General features: G+C 34.5%; 1 protein-coding gene across 14 annotated transcripts in view; it reads right to left on the bottom strand.

The window, feature by feature from the left end:
- Positions 1 to 5,841: 5,841 nt before the first annotated feature.
- The window catches only part of SLC9B1 (solute carrier family 9 member B1), a 128,129-nt gene continuing 121,624 nt past the window's right edge, over positions 5,842 to 12,346 (bottom strand). For 6 of the 14 annotated variants that reach the window (XM_056803130.1, XM_056803131.1, XM_056803133.1 and 3 more), the window contains one exon: positions 5,844 to 11,638. In XM_056803130.1, coding sequence (XP_056659108.1) covers positions 11,444 to 11,638 — 195 coding nt within the window. In that variant the 3' untranslated portion in view covers positions 5,844 to 11,443. Of the gene's footprint in view, positions 11,639 to 12,346 lie in introns of all 14 variants that reach the window. The other 8 variants (XM_056803124.1, XM_056803123.1, XM_056803125.1 and 5 more) reach the window with 6 other exon arrangements.

The raw sequence follows: 12,346 nt of genomic DNA, 5'->3' as shown, positions 1-12,346 counted from the left end.
TACCTCTCTGAATCCAGAAACTGAACTGTTTGGAGAAGACACCATGAAGATGCCTCCAGACCACAAGCTGCACGAGGATATGAATGAACTTTGTGTGTGGTTGATTGAACATTTATTTGTATGTATACTTTCATGCAAAAGGGGACTGCCCCCAACTGGCTTTTTGTCAATGCGTCTAGCAATTATTGGTTTTGTTCTCTTTATCTCTTATCCTCAAATTATTGTAATCTTTAAGTTGATTATGTTTTCATGATCCTTTTGGGGAAACTGGTTTCCCACTAATGATCAAATGCAGGTATGTAAAAATGTTGATTTGCACCCCCGACTTCAATCCCCAGAAGTCCTTGGTACTTCCCAGAATTCCCTATAATCTCACCTGGGTCTCCACCTGGATGAGAACACAAAGAGTATTTAATGGGCTCTCTGCCTCCCAAGAGTCTCTTCCTGTACTCAGAAATTGCAAGGATGTAGTGAGTAAACTAAGGGCAGGGGGGGGGGGGGAAGGGGGGGAGGTATGAATTTTGCTAAATCAGCCATGGCATGTGGTTTATTATTTTGTATCCTTGATTTCTAATAATCTTTAATAAACTTCATAAAAATATACTTTTAGTAGAGAAACTAATTTAAATGTTATATACATTTCCAATCATATCCCCATCAATCTGTGAGATTAAGGAGTGTTCTTCTTCTTCTGTGTTTCTACTCCCACAGTTTTTCTTCTGAATGTGGATAGCTTCTTTCTCATAAGCCCCTCAGAATTGTGCTGAGTCATTGCATTGCTTCTAATAGAGAAGTCCATTACATTCGATTGTACCACAGTGTATTAGCGTCTGTGTATAACATTCTCCTAGTTCTGTTCCTTTCACTCTGCCTTAGATCACTGAGGTTCTCCCAGTTCATATGGGAAGCCTCCAGATCATTAATCCTTATAGCATAATAGTATTCCATCACCAGTATATACCACAATTTGTTCAGCCGTTCTCCAATTGAAGGGCATCCCCTCATTTTCCAATTTTTTGCCACCACAAAGAGTGCAGCTATGAATATTCTTGTACAAGTATTTTTTCCTCATTATCTATCTGCGGTACAAACTCAGCACCCTTTGGGCATAGTTCCAAATTGTTATCCAGATTGGTTGGATCAATTCACAGCTCCACCAGCAAAGCATTAGTGTTCCAATTTTGCCACATCCCCTCCAACATTTATGATTTTCTTTTACTGTCATATTGGCCAATCTGCTAGGTGTGAGGTGGTACCTGAGCATTGTTTTGATTTGCCTTTCTCTAACTGAGATTTTCCTTTTCTGTCATCTTAGTCAATCTGATAGATATGAATTGGTACTTCAAGGTAATCTTAATTTGCATTTCTCAAATCAATAGTGAGAATATTTTTATATGACCATAGGTATTTCGTATGACTATAGATATATATTATCTCTTCATCTGAAAACTATGAGACCAGATTTAAACTCAGATTTTCCTGATTCCAGGCCTCTACCCTCTACCCACTACACTGCCTTTTAGGGGCCAATTTGCTGAAGAAAATATATGAAATAGGATGACTAGCACTTTTAGAAGAGTTTGCCTTGACAAGGAGAAGTGCTATTTCATTATATGAATGGCTCTTTCATGAAGATGAAAATAGTGGAAGAAGGCATCTCAGTGATGTGAATTTAGGAGGGGAAAAGAGGGAGTTTTCAGAGAATTGCCTCAAAAAATGAGGCAAAGTTCTCAGCTTATAGGAGAGGGGAAAAGAGAGATTAGAGAAGTTTGAGGGCAGACTTCCTCCAACAGTTCAGAAAGAATGAGAAGTGATTGAGTTAACTGCTAGATCCAAAAATTTCAGCTGGCTCTGAGCTCTGAGCCAAAATTTTCCTTGGAACAAGACTAGTTACAGTCAAGTAGCTGACTTGGAGAGCCTCTCATATCCCATTCAGGATAAATTAGTCAAGGTGTAGTTGGCTGATGGCCTCTCAGCATTCACTTGATATTATATAAACATTGAAACTTGTCTGCATTCTCATCCAATCTGGCAGTCCCTTTGGATTACTTAACTATCAACCCTCCCATCCTTGTTCAGGAAAAGTGCTTCTGCAAAAGGGGATCCAACCTTGATTAGCTCCCAGTCCACAGGCTGGAGGAGAACCTGTACTGTAGTCAGTCAAACCATCTTTTACTTTTGTCTTTGCCATCCTAAGATGCACAAAAGGCTAGAAAGGGTCCATTTTTCATTTCAGGGAAGGGAAGTTTTGATAGATCATCTTCCTTTTTAATACCTAGGACCCATTAGCCTATCAGTTTTGAACTCCCAGTCCATTAGATGTAGGGTCTAAGATCATGTGAATTATAGAGCTTCTAAACATATCATGCACATAATAACCCTGGCTCAGTGGGAGAAAGTCTCATTTAACCTTTCCCAGCTCCACTGTTGGAAGAGTTTATTACCAGCTGGTAAAGGACACAAGAGGCATTGCCTTAATCTTCTCATGTACATTACCTGATCTCCCTGGTTCTCAGTCATGCTAAGGGGTCAGTAGGCTGGCCTAACATGGTCCAGACATCCATTGGAACTTGAGGAAAGTCTTTGATTCAGAGATAAATTTAGGGTCATTTTAAAGAAGTTTTCTAATTTCCCAAAGGCAATCCAGTCTGCTCTCTTCCTCCTGTTTAAATAGAAGACTAACCAGTTCTCTTATACTAATGGGGAATTGCTGATACTGTTATACTGATGTATAAATTTTTCCTCTACCTTACATAATATGGACAATAGAAATTCTTCATCTATTTCGTTTTTCTTATGGGGTTAGGTCAGACACTTTTCAGTTGTGATCCAAGAGGTTTGCAATGCCCTGGGACTTGATGTAAATAGTACAGTATCATCTACAATAATGGCAAATATTGATATACTAGCCATGATGGTTTGACTTGACCAACAACACTGAAGTAGTCTGTTTTTTTCTTTGAAAGATTTTTCTGGTTTCATGGTATTCTTTGTAATTTAGCTTTTAGAACCTCAGTTTCTCTCACTTCTTCCAGGTAACTATGTATTTTCTTCATATCACTGCCCTGATTATCAATTATTACATAATCAGAAACTATTTAGGTCATTCTTTACTAATCTCATAGATGGCTAAAGTCACTTACAGGGAATATAAGTAATAAAACCCCCTAGGAACCACTTGCACGTTAAAAATGAGATCTAATTTCTTTCAAAAAAATTGGCAGGCTGACCATTGAACCAAGCTTGATTTCATCCAACAGATGGTGAACAAGACAAAACTTACAAGATAAAGCTGCTTGATTTGTTCCACAGGCATTCTTTACTCAATCCAATCCAGGTGGCTTACTTCAATTTGGGCTTGTATTCACTGAACACTCCTCCTTACTATTGATAATTAATCAATAGAACTCACTTTTGAAGCACTTAGTATAGTACCTGATACATAGTAAGTGTTAAATAAATGTTTATTGATTGATCTGTGGAAAAAATATAAAATTTGTGTATTCTGGATATTAAACATATATACAAAAATATGTATATATGTATATATACACACATTTATATAAAAGACCACTGAATACATTGTATAAGGTTTAACTGTAATGAAATAGGATGAAATTCTCAAGGAATGTTCCACATCCTGCCCAAATTCCAGAGGTTAAGGCCCATAGTTTCTGTTGAAAAACTAACAACTCTGATAAAAATAATTACAAAGTCTGTTCAAGATACTCTGACCAGATAACCTCTGAAATCTCCAAATTTTCCAGACATCCCCATTTTTAGCTGATAATCTCTGATCCCTATATTTGGGGCTTTTAATAGATGAACCCCAATTTTGGCTCTGATAAACTCTAAACTCCAGATCCCCTCTGTTGAAGATTTGGCAAACAAGATCTGGGCCAGATGTCCAGGCCAAATTCTGCTGTCCATCCCAAACTGGTGCTGGAATAAGGTAGTGCTTTGTAACTTAGAATCAGGCTTTGCTTCTTCAGCAGGCTCTCACCTTAACTACTTAATTTTTAACTATGTTCTATCTTAAATAAATGTTTCAGATTTCTGGTGATATTTTATATGTAATCTTATGATTAAAAAAAGAATATGAACTATTAATATTTTCTACAGATCTTAGCTTTTGGATGTAACTCAGGTCATCTCTTGTATCTTGTGGACCCTAAAAAGGTCCTAAAAGGAAGTCTGCATATTTCCCAAAACTCATGAAATATTTTAATCAATAATACACTCCCTGACCTTGAGCCTGAGTCCCTGGTAGGAGGAGGAGTGACGTATAAGCTTCAATACTGTACTTAATAGCTTCCAGGAATTGGGCAGGGTTGGGTGTGACTAATGCTCAGCTTCCAGAGTAGAAGAATATAACTGGTGAGTCAGAACTGAGTAGTTTTTGTTAGCACCCAGTTGTTAGGCTTTTGAATGTGCCTTGTTCCTTGAAACCTGTACCTTTTTTCTTGTTTCTTTTTTTACTATTAGTGGTTTCTCTGATGTCTTTGATTTCCTTGGATTTGTACACACCTTTTCTTTTGTCTGTAACACTTGATAGACCAATCCTTTAAATAAATCCACCTTTTGCTTCTTTTGACATACTTTTGCCCCATCTCTTAAACACTTGAGATACAGCCTAAAGGAGATTATAAACAAAGTAAGGACTTATGAATGTACACTTAGTAGATGAAGCAATGAGAGTGGTGAGTTCTCCAAGAAAGGAAAGAGTACTGGGCAAAATAATTTGGACTTTGGAAGATGTCTATTGTTCAGGAGTAAGAAAAAGAAAACAGGTAGATATAAATTAAATTAAACTAGTATAGCATTAAAGGACCAAAGGGAATAGAGGGTTTTAAGGAGAGGTCATCAGTATTAAATATAAAACAAAGGTTACAGAAATACAAAAAAGAAAAGAGGAAGTCGACATACTGGTAACCTTCAAGAAGGACTCAAGGCCTTTTTGTTTGAGTTTTCTTCTATAAAAGGACTAATATGGAAAAGTGTTTTATATGATTATACATGTAGAATTTATATCATATTACATACCATCTCAGGGAGGGAGGGAGAAAATTCAAGACTTAAAAAAAAACCATAAACCAAACTAATGTTAAAAAATGCTATCCACCTCCAGAGAAAATTATTAGGGTCAGAAAGTAAATGGTTTATGTTTTGGGATCTTGGTTTTATAAGATTACTCTTTTATAAAAATGAGCAATATGGAAATGTCATACATGATAATACATGTATAACCCAGACCAACTTTGCCTGCCAACACTGGGAGAGGGAAGAGGGAGATAAATTCGATCATATAACTTAGGAAAACGTGTGTGGAAATTTATGTAATTGGTAATAAATAAAAATTAACAAATAAATATGTATATATAGATTGTGCCTTTCTTGTTTCTCAATTCATTCTCTGTAGGTGGACATTCACAAATTATTCTTCAAATATAAATTGTATACTTGTATTTAGTGTTCTCTCAATTCTACTCATTTCACTCTTCATTACTTCCTGAAGATCTTTCCAAATTAGAAAAAAATAACCTGCTCATTGTTTAAGATGCTAAATTGCTTGAATTACTAAAAATTCATATTATTAAGTGCAAATATATATATATATATATCCACACTTGTCTGCTTGCTCTTCTCACATGATGCTCCATCTCCTGAGCCACTAATGTTATATATATATATATAGTCAGAAATCTTCCAAATGTGGTATCCATTCCTTTCCTGCACCCAGGGAACAATTCTGTCCAATTATCCCCTCCTTCAGAGGAATGTGTGTTCCTGTAACACCTTCTTCCCACATTCTTAGAGCTTCAGGATGAATGTTTATAGTTAGAAGGGATCTCAAAGTCTCCTTATACTATCCATCACTTTAAAAAAAAAGGTTGTTTTCCACCGTCTATCAGCCTCATACCTTTTTAGGTTTCTTCTTCCATTTTTGGATGGTTGTAATTATTAGAAAGTTTAGAATTAGAAAATTTCCTTACAGTAAACCTAAAATCTTCTACTTCGCAACTTTTATCCCTGTTAGCCTCTTCTACCTGAGGACCAACAGACATGTCTAATTCTTGTGATAACTCTTCAAATACTTGAAGATAACCATCATTTCCCTTCTCTCTGCACTCCTCCCCATTCTTTTCTCTATATTAAACATTCAAGAAATTCTCATTTGGGATGGATCATAGACCTTTTACCACCCTGGTGGATGAATACAATACTTCTGAGGTATGATGACTAGGGCAGGGCACATTGAAACTATTTCCTCTTTAGTCCTGGGCACTTTTCTTTATGCAATCTTTTAGTGTTTTTGGCTGCCATATCACTGAGTTGACCCATATTGAGTTTGTATTTCACTGTATTTGAGTTAACCATGCTTAGTTTTAAAATTATAAATAGAAGTATAGCACTCTCAAAACTAAAATGTAATGGGTAAAAAAAGACACTTGATAACTGTATATGGTAAAAACAATGAAGCTACTTAATTTATTTAAAAAATTTTAAGGAGTCAAATCCTCTTATGATCTCCATTGCTCTTTTTAAAAATTTATTTGTGGGGGCAGCTCAGTGGATTGAGAGCCAGGCCTAGAGAAGGGAGGTCCTAGGTTCAAATCTGGCCTCAGATGTTTCCCAGCTGTGTGACCCTGGGCAAGTCACTTGACCCCCATTGCCTAGCCCTTGCCACTCTTCTGCCCTGGAGCCAATACACAGTATTGACTCCAAGACGGAAGATAAGGGTTTAAAAAAATTTTTTTTAAATTTGTGTTTAGTTATTTTAAAAAATCCCAGGTTTCTCCCTCCTCTCCCCAAATTAGAGAAGACATCAGTTCCATATATATATTCTATTTATCATTTCTTTCTCTAGAGGTGGCCATTCACAAGTTAGTCTTCAAACATTAATTCTGTAGCTTTATATAATATTCTCTTGGTTATATTTATTTTGCTTCATAATTCCATGTAGGTCTTTCCATGTTTGTTTGTTTAAATTAGCCCATTCATCATTTCTTATGGCACATAGTATTACATTATAATCATATACCTCAATTTGTTCAGCCCTTCCCCAAAGGATAGACACTCCCTCAATTTCCAGTTCTTTGCCACCATAAAGAAACCTGTTATAAATATTTTATTACATATGGATTTCTTTCCTTTTCCCCTTAATCTCCTTGGGAAACAGAACAAGCAATGGTATTGCTGGGTCTAAGATTATATACAGTTTTATAACTTTCTGGGCACAATTCCAGATTGCTTTCCAAAATGGTTGGATCAGTCCACAGTTCCACCAATAATGTCTCTGTTTTCCCACATCCCCTTAACATTTGTCATTGTGTCTTTTTATAAATCTGATGGATATGAGATCTCAGAATTGTTTTGAATTGCATTTCTCTAGAGCATTTAAAAATATACTTATACATAGTTTTTATTTCTTCATCCACAAACTATCATATTTTCTGACCATTTCTCAGGTGGGGAATGATATAGTCATATCATTTTATCATATAAATTTGACAAAATTCTCTATATGCCTTAGATTTGAAAACTTTATCCAAGAAACTTGTCTATAAAAAATTCCAATCAATTTTCTTTTTTCTTTCTATTCTTTCCTTCTAATCTTGGCTACATTAGTTTTTGTACAAAACCATTTTAATGTAATCAGAATTACCCATTTTTAAAATCTCACAATGCTATTTTTGTTTATTGATAAATTCCTCTCCTCTCCATAAATGTGATAGGAAATATGTTCCCTGTTCTAGGTTGTGTATGATATCTCCCTCATGTATTCATTTTGATCTTATCTTGGTAAATGTTGTGAGTTATTGGTCTATATCTAGTTTCTGCCAGTCTGCTTTCCTGTCTTCTTTCATTCAGCCTCTGGTTGAGGACACTCAGTTTTTACCAAATAATGAATTAATATCACCAAACTTAGATCTTTACTTTTGCCAAATACAAATTTACTATTATATTTTTCTACTATTTGTTATATGTCTGTTCTATTCCACTGATCTACCTTATTATTTCTTAACCAGTACCAGATAGTTTTGATAATTCCTGCTTTATAATACAGTTTAAAATCTGGCACTTGCTAGACCCTCTTCTTTTATACTTTTTTTTTATTAATTCCTTTGATATTCTTGACCTTTTATTTTTCTAAATAATTTCATTATTTTTTCTAGCTCAATTTTTTGGTAATTTAATTGGGATGGCATTGAATAAGTAGGTTAGTTTAGATAGTGTTATTATTTTATTTATATTGACTACCCACCCATGAACAATTAATATTTCTTCAATTATCAAAATTACTTTATTTGTGTAAAAAGTGTTTTATAGGAGGCATCTAGGTGGCTTAGTGGATTCAGCTGAGTCAGGTCTAGAGACAATGGGTCCTGGGTTTACATTTGACCTCAGAAACCCCATAGCTATATGATCCTGGGCAAGTCACTTAATCCCCATTGCCTAGTCCTTATTGCTTCTCTGTCTTGGAACCAATACAAGGTATTATAAGGATTTTTAACAAGTATTTTATGGTTATATTTATATAGTTCTTGGGTTTGTTTGGACAAATACTCTCATGTATTTTATTCTGTCTATAATTATTTTAAATGAGATATCTCTTTCTATCTCTTCTTACAGGTCTTTGTTAGTGATATATAAAAATGCTGATGATTTATTTATGTGAGCTTATTTTATATCTTGCTACTTTGCTAAAATTGTTTCAATTAACTTTTTGGTTGAATCTCTAGGATTTTTCCACATGTACCAATCATATTGTCTGCAAAAAAGAGGTAGTCCTACTACTTCTTTGCCCATTCGTATTCCTTCTGTTTATTTTTCTTTTATTGCTATTGCTAGCATTTCTAATAAAATATTATTGGTGATAATGGACACCCTTGTTTTACTCCTGATCTTATTGGGAAGGCTTCTAACTTATTATCCCTGTTACAAATAATATTTGCTGGTAGTTTTAGGTTGATACTTCCTTCTCATTTTAAGAGAAAATCCTCTACTATGTTTTTAAGTGTTTTTAATAAGAGTTGTATTATGTGAAAAGCTTTTCTGCCTCTGTTTATCTCTTTTGATTTTTGTTTCCTTTTAGTATAATTATTTATATGAATAGTTTCCTTTTATTAAACTGCCTCTGCATTCCTCGTATCCCTCTTGGTCATGATGTATAATCATTGTGATATATTGTTGCAGTCTCCTAGTTAGTGTTCTATTTAAGATTTTTGCATCATATTCATTAATGAAATTGTTCTATAATTTTCTTTCTCTGTTTTTTCCCCTTCCTGATTTAGGTATCAGTACCATATTAGTTTCATTAAAGGAGTTTGGTAGGACTCCTTTGTCTATTATTACAAATAATTTATTTAATGCTGGAATTTGTTTATTTTAAACTGTTTGGTAGAATATTCTTATAAATCCATCTGGTCCTGATGCTTTTGTTCTTAGGAAGTTCATTTATTGCCTGCTCAATTTCTTTTTTTAAATAGATTTATTTGAATATCTTTTTTCTTCCTCTCATAGTCTAGGCAGTTTGTATCTTTGTAAGTATTATTCCATTTTACTTATATTATCAAATTTGTTAGCATATAATTGGGCAAAATTACTCCTAATAATTACTTTGATTTCATCTTCATTGGTGGTATATTGATCCTATTTATTTTAAATGGAAGTAGTACATAAATATAGACAAATACATACATAGTAACTATACATACATGAATAAGTGCATTAAAATTTTACACTTCCAAAATTATTAAAAGTTTTAGAAATATAAATATAAAAATATGCCTGTACCTATATATAATATGAAATATAAATATAAAATATTCCTGTACCTATTTTGTAAATCAGAAACATCTGGGTTCAATGAATATGTAAGAAATTAAATCCAGTATTCATAAAAAACCCTGCAATGGAGTAATGTAAGAACCAATAAAGCTTAGGGATGCAGTTAGTCATCTATTTCCATTAACTTCATAAGTACTGTTTTTCCATATGTCATCTTTTACTTCTTTCCTGGAAAAGGATAGTGAATGACTAAAATAATTTTTCTCATATATATTATAAAAATGCTGAACTTTAGACCTGATTTTAAAATCTGTTTAAAATTATCAGGCCAAAAATAAAAGAGCACATAACATTTTTTTGATGTCTGAGATAGAGGGAAACATAAGTACCAACTATTGGTTATACATTGTTTTATTTATATCTACATTAAGTTGTCTATAGAAAAACACCTAATACATAGGTTAATATCCCCAATTTAATATCTTTTTTGTTACCTTTGATGTTATATTATATATATGTATACATATATCTCCTTATAAAAGAGGATCTATCAAAATAGGAATGGACCCATTGCTTTAATTCTCTTGTTACAAGAGTGTGTAAATGCCCTGCCCTGGACTACTAGGATTAATATCTTCTTTGCTTGTGCAGAGTTGGGGAGAAATTATGGAATTCTAGTACTTAGAGATTTCTTTTTTAATCTTTACCTTCTTAGAATCAATACTATGTAGAGCGGTAAAGACTAGGCAGTAGGGGTTAAATGACTTGCCCAAGGTCACACAGGTAGGAAGTGTCTGAGGTCAGTTTTGAAGTCAGGACCTCCTGTCTCTAGGCTTATATCTCTCTCCATTGAAAACCACCTAGCTGTCCCTGTTGCCCTTCTCTCCTACAAACTACTTGTTCCTAATGCCAGAATTTTATTTTCCAGTAGCAAGTGAAAAAACATGAGATTTCTGTTTACTTCCATCTTAACATATTTTTCATAGCTTCAAATAACATTGGCTTAAAATCATTATTTGAAGTGTATTATTTGTTAAGACTATAAGAGAAGTATCTTCACTATAATTTTATTTTTTCTCTAGCCTTGAAATAGGATCTATTTAGTATTAGAAAGAGAAATTCCTTTCAATAAGTTTACTTGTTTAAAGATGAACTCTTTTTTCCCTTGGAGTATTTTGTTGGTACCTTTTGTAGTCCACTGTTATGATGGAGGTTTTCACTTTTTCTCTTGAGAGATTTATGCAATTTTATGAATAGAATGAATGATGTTTCCCCCTGATATTCATTTGTATTTGGGGAGTGTGGGGGGCGGCAGTGTGAGGGACCTTGGTGCATTTGGTTCCCACTTCTCTTGGACATATTTGATCACGTTATACTATCATTTTCTATTCTTAGTTCTTTCTAGCTATACCTTCTGGGAATTTCTGAACCGTGATCATGTCTTCCAGCAAGCTAGAGTTTAGCCATACTAATTTGGGTGGTAAAAAAATTGAAGAAGAAAATAGTAGAAAAAGCTCTGGAATTAAATCACAGGTGTGTATCAGCCTTAGGTTCTGCTCCTACTGGTTTATTTTCAACATGAAAATTTATTAACAGACTACAGGTGATAAAATATCTCTTATTTTTTGAAAAAAGTATCTCTTTCTCTCATCTATGCCGAACTATCATTTACAATCTCCTCCTTTGAAAGTATACTGGGCCCTAATAAGCCAATGAGAAGAGCCCCATTTGGAGCTGTGATCAGGATTCCCAGAAAGGCCATGGTCATCACAGTTTTTGCGTAGGCTTCCAAGTGAGGTGTGTTCAAACTTCTTGTTGTTTCTAAAGCCAGAGGTCCTAATACAGCCTATGTTTAGGGGGGAAAAGGTGGAGGTAGTCAGAAAAAAAGGTTAAAAAAGCATCAAATCTTCCCCCGATTATTAAAATAACCAGCATTTAGCAAGGCACAATTTTACATGGTTGGGATGTGATCGGTTCATCCTATGAATGAATGCTTTCAATGTGTAGACAGTCTACTGTAAAGTCCCAGTTAGTTACTCAAAGGGGGAAAAAAAGTACTGAAAACATTTAAGAAAGAAGTATTCCCTCCTGGAGCCTCTCTCATAATGAACAGGAAGCATGATGTAGAGGAACGAGCCTTGGGTTCAAATCTTGACTTTACTTGCCCCTTAGTTTCCCTACTGGATTTAACCAGGTTACATCAAAGGTCCTTTACACAGCTCAAAATCCATGACCAAATGACTCACCTTTGGTATTAGCTCAAATGGAAATTAGGTAACACAGTATCCAAGAAAAAGAAACTTAGGTGTCTTCAGCATTTTTCTTTAGGGCATTTTGGTGGATGAATGGAGGAACAATATACAGAATTTAGGAGATTAATTAGAGAAACATGTGTGTGGGGGGGAATGGAGGGGCACAATATATGGACCTGGACATTTAAAAATGAGAAAATGAGTCAGTGACCTGCCAGGGTATGTGACCCTTTCTTTCTTGGCCAGATCTGTGATTTTATTAGTGTAAGGTGCCAATGCAGAGTGGTATCTGCGCCTGAGAG

Source organism: Monodelphis domestica, chromosome 6 (genome assembly GCF_027887165.1).
Source record: "Monodelphis domestica isolate mMonDom1 chromosome 6, mMonDom1.pri, whole genome shotgun sequence".
Lineage (NCBI taxonomy): Eukaryota > Metazoa > Chordata > Mammalia > Didelphimorphia > Didelphidae > Monodelphis > Monodelphis domestica.
The sequence above is the reverse complement of the archived record's forward strand: the minus strand, read 5'-3'. Positions and strand labels throughout refer to the sequence as shown.